Genomic DNA, 7,918 nt, shown 5'->3' on the forward strand with positions numbered 1-7,918 from the left:
AAGATAGGAATAAAAATCCACCTAGGACTAGAACTAAATGCTAGAGGTGGAACCTTCCCGCAGAGACGGATGCCCGGGAAAGGAGTCCCAGAGGCCCGGCCCCTGGGCCACTTCCCCTGTCAGATGCTGGCACTTGGGTTCCTGCTGCCAGAGCCAGTAAGCTACGATGACCCCACCTAGTTAAATCTTGGCCTCCTTGAGTGAACAACAAAATCCCTTTCTCTTGTTCCCTTGTTTTCAAAAGGAAACATTAAACAATGAGGATGAAAGTAAATAAGCACATAAAACCACAAAATCCATCAAGTGTGGATATTCCTTTTCGATCCTTGGTAGAGCCTTTGGGCACCACCACTACCAGTTAGAGACTGAGCCATGGCTTCCTTTAGAGTCACCATGTACAAAAATGGGTTTACAGTGAAGAAGTAAACTAAAGTTGCCTTAACCTACCACAAGCCTTTAGATTACGGTTTACGGGTTTACCTTAATGTGAAAGTCGTTGTCAACGAGGATATTTTCAGGCTTTAGGTCCTTGTGTATTACACCTTCTCCATGTAAATAGCACATTCCTTCAATGGTCTCCAGAATTATCCTTCCTTTTACAGAAAGGGGGATATTGATCTAAAACAAGTAACATTAAGTCTATGAAATGGAAAAGTATTCAAACTGGCCAAAGCAACGGTTTCATTCCAGAGTAGTGGGATCTGCACCCAAGCATAGTTACCAGGTTCCTTCTACCCCACTCCGGTACTGCTGAAGCTGTAAAACAAGCCCCCTTTTGAAAAAAGGGTTCATCCTATGTGCTAAGGGTATTAATGGTCTTTTCCCGTATAAAACTAAAACTGCCGTGACAACCTGGTATTATATAAAAATGCTAACTATTAAGCTTCTGGAGAACAAGACATCATCATCATCATTATTTTGAATGTCTGCTTACTACTTAGCATGGTGCTTAGAATGTTTGGTGGATGAACAGATAAATATTAAAAAAAAACACCCAAATCCCAGATATTTTCTATGATATAATAATATAATGCTCTACTATGTACTAAATATGTGAAAAATGTCATGGAAATATATGTATGAAATAATGTTAAAAGAAAAAAGAATACAAGAGAATGTGCTCGCACTGATTAGAAATATGTAAAGATTAATCTACAAGATAACACAATGTAGTTAATTCTGAAATGAACTTAGTATCTATTTTGTGATTTGTTATCAGGTACATCAGGTCTTTGTAGAGTCTCAGGTCAGACTTACAATTGTATTCTAGGTATATGAACATCTATGTTAACAGAGAGAATTCCAGTTTCTAGTTAGAGTAGTTAAGCATTAGATTTGTTTAACATCAAAAAACACAAACCCTCACTCTGTGTGTGTGCGTACACACAGCTTCCAGTTTACAAACAGCCTGTTTCCTAAAAATATATGGATATGTTGGTTATTGGTAAGCAGGAAAAAAATGTAAGTGATGGGAGTTAGATTCTCATGTCAATCCCCCAAACCATATCTAACTCATAATGCAGCTGAACGGCAGTATCTATGCTGACCACTACCATACAAAAGAGTTGCCAGAGATTTTCCGGTCTTTCTTAGTATACCTTTGGACTTAGGAAAATGCCAGGTAGATCCCTTTCTCACCTCTCTTTCTGCTTCTCTCCCTCCATTCTCCTGACTTCCTTCTTGAGCTCCAATTCGTGCACCTTGTCTTTGCCTGATCCCCAGAAAGCCTCCTTAGTTCATGCACCTGATCTAGTTTTGGGGAGAAGGGCAATCTGATCAAATGACACTACAATATGTACAAGTGATTACCTCTTATCTTTCCCACGTACTTGTGAGAGATGTCTGTGACTTAAAAGAAGAACTGACACGGCTTCGGCAATTGTGAGGTCAGGGGAGAAGATGGGGGAAAAGGGGCCATCTGCCCTAAAGACAGTCATATCCACCACTCCCACAGGCAAGCTATGCTTTGCCAACCCCAGTTATTTACAGTTTCCCAAAGCTGGCAAACTCTCGTTCTTTTGCATATGCCGTTCTCTCTGCCTGGAGCACTTCCTTCCTAATTCTCAGCCTCAAAACCTCTACTTGTCCTTCAGATTTTGGCTCAAGCATCCTTCTTCTGGGATCCTTTCCTGTGTGCCCCATGCCAGGGTGTGTGCCTCTCCTCCAGTCCCATAGCCCATGATGAGGTTGTCTATCAAAACATCGCACACCATTCCCTTACCTATCTGTCCCCTTTACTTGTTTGTATATTTGCTACTGCTTCCTGAACAACTAGCACAAGGCCTTGCTCTTCACAGAAACAAAAAGTTTTAGAAATACTTTTGAGTTACCTGGTTTGATAAACTTTTTATTTTTCTGTTGTTGGTTCGAATATTGTAGATTTAAGCTATTTGTCTCTTAAATGGTATCTGCATGCAATCATTGATATCCCTTCTTTTCTTATAAGCCTTCATAGGATAGCTTCTTTACTCAATCAGTCAATATTTAATTGTTATTCATTATGCATATGCCCCACATCAGACCATGTACTTCATGAAGACAGGGCCTGTTTCTGAATTGTGGATCTCAGAGTGGCTGACAAAAGGGACACAGACCCTTGTCTGCGGGGACTGAGAGAAGGGCAAGATCACTTCCTGAGCAGGGAAAATCAAAAGGACTTAATGAGGGATTGACCAGAAAATCCAAAACATCTAGCAATTCAGAAAAGGATTATTTTATACGAACAAGCAACCACAGAACATGAGCAATAGCCCTGACAGGCGCACCCAAGTTACCACACCTGTACCAGGCATGGCAAAGGCCCCCATACCTCAGCTTTCAGCACGTGCATCAGGTTGCCCTTTTCCATGTACTCCATCACAAGGCAGTAGTTGCCCTCCTCTATGATGATGCCCAGCAGCTTCACCACCCGCTCATGTCTTAGCCGGTGCATCATCTTGCCCTCCTCCAGGAGGGACTCGTTGTACCTATGAGAGGAGGAGGTGCCGAGTTAGCCCCGCTTCCTTTGGTGTCCCCAGCAAATGCAGTACATGTCTTCAGGGCATCCCATCCCAGGTGCTTTTGTCTCTACTTGTTCCTGTGCTGATTTCTGCCAGGAACTGACTACAAGCTTTATTTTTTATTATTTATTTAGTTTTAGAACATATTTTTTAAATTGTTGTTCAAGTGCAGCTGTCTCCATTTCCGCCCCCCCCCCCATTACTACCTGACTACAAGCTTTAGAAGGCAGAGTGTTTTCTCCTTCCCAGTGACTGGCAGTGAGTGTTCAAGAAATGTTAAACTAGAGGGCGAATACATGAACATTAAATGAACAGCAGCAATGACACACCTGCCTGAAAAAAGGGCCATGCTGGATAGTGTAATAAAAAATGCAGCCGCTCTCATTACCACTCTGGTAAGAACAAAAAGAAGTAAAACAACACTACCACTTGTTTTAAAAAGAGGGTTCCAACCCTTGGCTGGTGTAGCTCAGTGGATTGAGTGCAGGCCTGCGAACCAAAGAATCTCAGTTTGATTCCCAGTCAGGGCACATGCCTGGGTTGAAGGCCAATTCCCAGCAGGGGACTCATGAGGCAACCATATATTGATATTCTCTCCCTCTCTCCTTTCCTTTCCCTTTAAAGATAAATAAATAAAATGTTAAAAAAAAGGGTTCCTGCCCTGGCTGGTATAGCTCAGTGGACTGAGCACGGGCCTGTGAACCAGAGGATCACAGTTCGATTCCCAGTCAGGACACATGTCTGGGTTGCAGGCCAGTTCCCCGCAGGCCAACTCCCAGCAGGGGATGCACGAAAGGCAACCATACATTGATGTTTCTCTTCCTCTCTCCTTCCCCTCTAAAGATAAGTAAATAAATAAAATATTTTTTTTAAAAAAGGGTTCCTGGAACCACTAATTAGTGAACCACTTTTTCTTTCTTTTCCATACTTAGAACTAGTGCTTACTAAGAGTGCAAGCGAGTCTATCTCACTGATCCCTCCCATTTTCTTTTCATTGTCTTTCTCATCACCCTTGGTCTCCTTCCCTTTATTTCCTTCCCTTCATTTCTCTTTCATTATTTACCAGCTGTAAACTTTTCATTAACCAGCCTCAGAATCTTTATCAGCCATATAGGGATAACAACCACCTTTCAGGGTTATTTGATGTGTATATTGTCAAATAAGCCCATATATTGACACTCCATGGTCTGCCTCACGCTACAGCTTGTGCCATCCTTTTCCACCGCCCACTCCTGCATCTCTACAAACACTGCTTCCTACCACCAGCCCACAATTTGATCCACCGCCCTGTTCCCAACTCACTCCATGCACTTCGGCCCTGTGTACACCTTTTTCAGTATTACGAGTCCATGGGATCTGTGTAAACACAAAGACACCTGTCCGAAGCCCCCGCTGTCTAGAGGCTCATTCTCCAGGAAGTCACTAGATTTCATCTTAATGTCTTCCAAGGACATGTCTGGTTTCCTTCCAAATGCTCCAAATATTCAAAAATATACCACGTTTTTTCACCTCAGAGCTGTTCCCTGTAAAGAAAACAAGAAAACACTTCAGTGCAAAAAATTCATTATTCAAAAAATGAGGTGTACCTTTATTTTTGAGGATAAACTTATAAGTCTCTACGATCAACTTTTTTCATACTTCTAAGAATTCCAGAAGACCACAATTTTTATTACTCAGACTTTCATTTCTAGCAACATAGAGGACTAGAAAATTTTGAAAGCCCTCCTATTACAAAGGACTTACATGTTGGGAAACAGTACACAAGCACCCATTCCAGTGCATAGCTGGTTTCAGCAGAAAGGACAAGCAGTACCGGGACTGCAAACAAACAGGGTGCTGGCCACAGGGCCATGGCCCACGCTATGGACTGAATGTTTGTGTTCACCCCCAAATTCATCTGTTGAAGTCCTATCTCCAATATGGTCGTATTAGGAGGTGGGGCCTTTGGAAGATAGTTATGAAGGTGGAGTCCTCCAGGATGAGATTAGAATCCTTAAAAAAGACACAGAGTTTTTTCTCTCTACCGTGTGAGGATACCATGAGGGGATGTCCAGAAGGTGAGCCCCTGCGACACATGAATCTGCTGGCACCATGATGGTGGACTTCTCAGCTTCTGAAACTGTGAGAATTGTCCATTGTTTAAGCCACCAAGTCTGTAATTTGTTATAGCAGCTGACTGACAAGACAGGGGCTCTCTGGGGCACTCCTAACCTTGCCACGCAGAGGCCAGAGTTTAAAGCCCATACAAGGACAAGAGCTGAGATCAGGAAATGCAAAAAAAGAGGGTTGAAAGAAAGATTCCCTGCTTAATGTGGCACTCCTCAATGTGCTACCCTACCCTTCAATGAAAGGATGGACTAGAAAAAAGCAGTCCACTAGTACAGAAACTTGTCTTAGATTGGGTGGGCATAGGGTATAAAAAAAGTCTCTGTAAATTTATAACCGTGGGCCTATCCTTAGATAGATTTGAGCTTTGAATCTAGAGACCTCTTATAGCCAAGATCCCCCAAACTAAGAACTTTTACATATAAAGTGATCACAGACTAAACAGCATCCCTGGATTATAAGGCTAAAGCAAACAAAACACAACCAAGCCAGGCCAGACAAAATTCCCAGAAATAAAGAACTAAGTTAACATGAGCTCCCTTTCTAAAATTATAAAACACAAAAGAAAAAGTTCATCATAAACCAGACTCAGTGGATACAACAAAGAGCAATGTTAGGCATCAAAGAACTTCAGGTAATTAAAGGGCAGAATAGCCTTACATTGATTATGAACAAAAAAATTAAAGAATATAAAAGGAACAATACACTATGTCAAAGAACAGGAAGATGTAAAAAGGATGAGAATTTGGAGAATTTGTACATCAGTGACATAAAATATACAATGTATACCACCTCAAAAGAGAACTACTTGCTTGCTACATTTTTCTCTGCTTCCATTCATTCAGTTTCCCTAAACTGAAATGATGAATAAAAATCCATGGGGTAGCACAATGAGATATACTACACACCCACCAGAATATTCTAAGTTGAAAAGGCTGACACCACCAAAAGCTGGTGATGATATGATACAACCTGAATTCCCATACATTGTTGGTAGGAGTATAAATGTGTACAACTACTTTGGGAAAAGGTCTGGCAGTTTCTTATAAAACTAAACACATACCTACACTATAACCCAACAATTCCAATGCCAAGAGAAATAAAAGCGTATGTCCTAAAAAAACTTGTATAATGTTCACAGCTGATTTATTCATAATAACTCCAAAATGGAGACAGGTGTCCATCAATAAGAGAATGGGTAAAACAAAAAAACAAACAAACAAAAAACCCTGTAGTATATTCATACAACAGAATACTAGCAATACAAAGAAATGAGGACTTCCGCCAAGATGGAGGCCTAGGTGGAAATATTGTGCCTTCTCCCACAACCAAGTTTGAATACAACAAAGGTTTGGAGAACAAAGACACAGCCAAAGAACAGAAAATTGAACTATACAGAAGTCTGACAACAACCAACCTTTTTCAACCAGACTGGTAAGAGGGGCGGAGCCAGCAGCGGAGCTGGGGACAGGCAAGAAAGATCCCCCGATCCCAGGCGCCCAGGCAGCTCTGTGTTGGGCTGACCCAGTGAGGGCTCAGGGCAGCTGGCTGGCTGCGGTCACACATTCGAGCGCAGATAAACCAGCAGGGGAGTGAACAGTGAGACAGACCACGCAGGCCCCAGCGGGCAACCCAGCGGTGGGCTGACTGCCGTGGCACATTCGAGAGCAGTGAGACAGACTGCACGGCCCACAGTGGTGGCGGGAGGCAGCAGAGGGGGCCCCCACATACAGCGTCACAACCCAGCAACTGAGTGGCCCAGCCCTGAGGAACACCTAGGGCTCTGCTCCTCATATGTAACAGGCACAAACAGTCCAAAACATGGCTCAAGAACTCAAAGCCCCAGAGCCGATAACTCTAAGCGACCAGAAAATACTGAACCTCTCAGATGCACAATTCAAGACACTGGTGACAAGGATGCTCAGAAGAACTGGTTGATTTTAGTCACAAATTAGAGGAACATATTAAGGCTAAACTAGTTGAAATGAAGGGAAATGCACAGGAAACCAATAGTGATGGAAAGGAAACTGGGACTCAAATCAATGGAGTGGACCAGAAGGAAGAACGAAACATCCAACTAGAAAAGAATGAAGAAACAAGAATTCAAAAAAAAAATGAGGAGAGGCTTAGGAACCTCCAGGACACCTTTAAATGTTCCAACATCCTAATTATAGGGGTACCAGAAGGGGAAAAGAAACAGCCACGAGTGGAAAACTTATTTGAACAAATAATAAAGGAGAACTTCCCCAGTCTGGCAAAGGAAATAGACTTCCAGGAAATTCAGGAAGCTCAGAGAGTCCCAAAGAATTTGGACCCAAGAAGGAACACACCAAGGCACATCATAATAACATTAGCAAAGATGAAAAAGAAGGAGAGAATCCTAGAAGCAGCAAGAGATAAGGGGACAGTTACCTACAAAGGAGTTCCCATCAGACTGTCAGTGGATTTCTCAAAAGAGACCTTACAGGCAAGAAGGGGCTGGAAAGAAGTATTCTAAGTCATGACATCCAAAGACCTACAGCCAAGATTGCTTTATCCAGCAAAACTTTCATTTAGAATGGAAGGACAGATAAAGTGCTTCTCAGATAAGGTCAAGTTAAAGGAGTTCATCATCACCAAGCCCTTATTATATGAAATGTTTAAGGGACTTATCTAAGAAAAAGAAAATAAAAAACATGAACAGTGAAAGGACAGCAAACTCACAATTACTAACAATCACACCTAAAACGAAAGCAAACCAAGAGGACAGCTAGATCAGGAGTGGAACCATAGAAATGAAGAACACATGAATGGTTAGCAACAGGGGAGTGGGA

General features: G+C 42.2%; 1 protein-coding gene across 2 annotated transcripts in view; it reads right to left on the minus strand.

Annotated features, from left to right (window-relative positions):
• The window catches only part of RIPK1 (receptor interacting serine/threonine kinase 1), a 36,628-nt gene extending 32,110 nt beyond the window's left edge, over positions 1-4,518 (minus strand). For both annotated transcript variants that reach the window (XM_037045425.1, XM_037045426.1), the window contains exons 1-3: positions 4,302-4,518; positions 2,810-2,966; positions 481-618 (exon numbers count right to left, since the gene is read on the minus strand). In XM_037045425.1, the coding sequence (XP_036901320.1) occupies positions 481-618; positions 2,810-2,966; positions 4,302-4,453 (447 nt within the window). In that variant the 5' untranslated portion in view covers positions 4,454-4,518. The remainder of the gene's footprint in view (positions 1-480; positions 619-2,809; positions 2,967-4,301) is intronic.
• Positions 4,519-7,918: the final 3,400 nt, after the last annotated feature.

Source organism: Sturnira hondurensis, unplaced genomic scaffold (genome assembly GCF_014824575.4).
Source record: "Sturnira hondurensis isolate 20B ecotype Veracruz unplaced genomic scaffold, ASM1482457v3 Scaffold0004271, whole genome shotgun sequence".
NCBI classification, from domain to species: Eukaryota; Metazoa; Chordata; class Mammalia; order Chiroptera; family Phyllostomidae; genus Sturnira; species Sturnira hondurensis.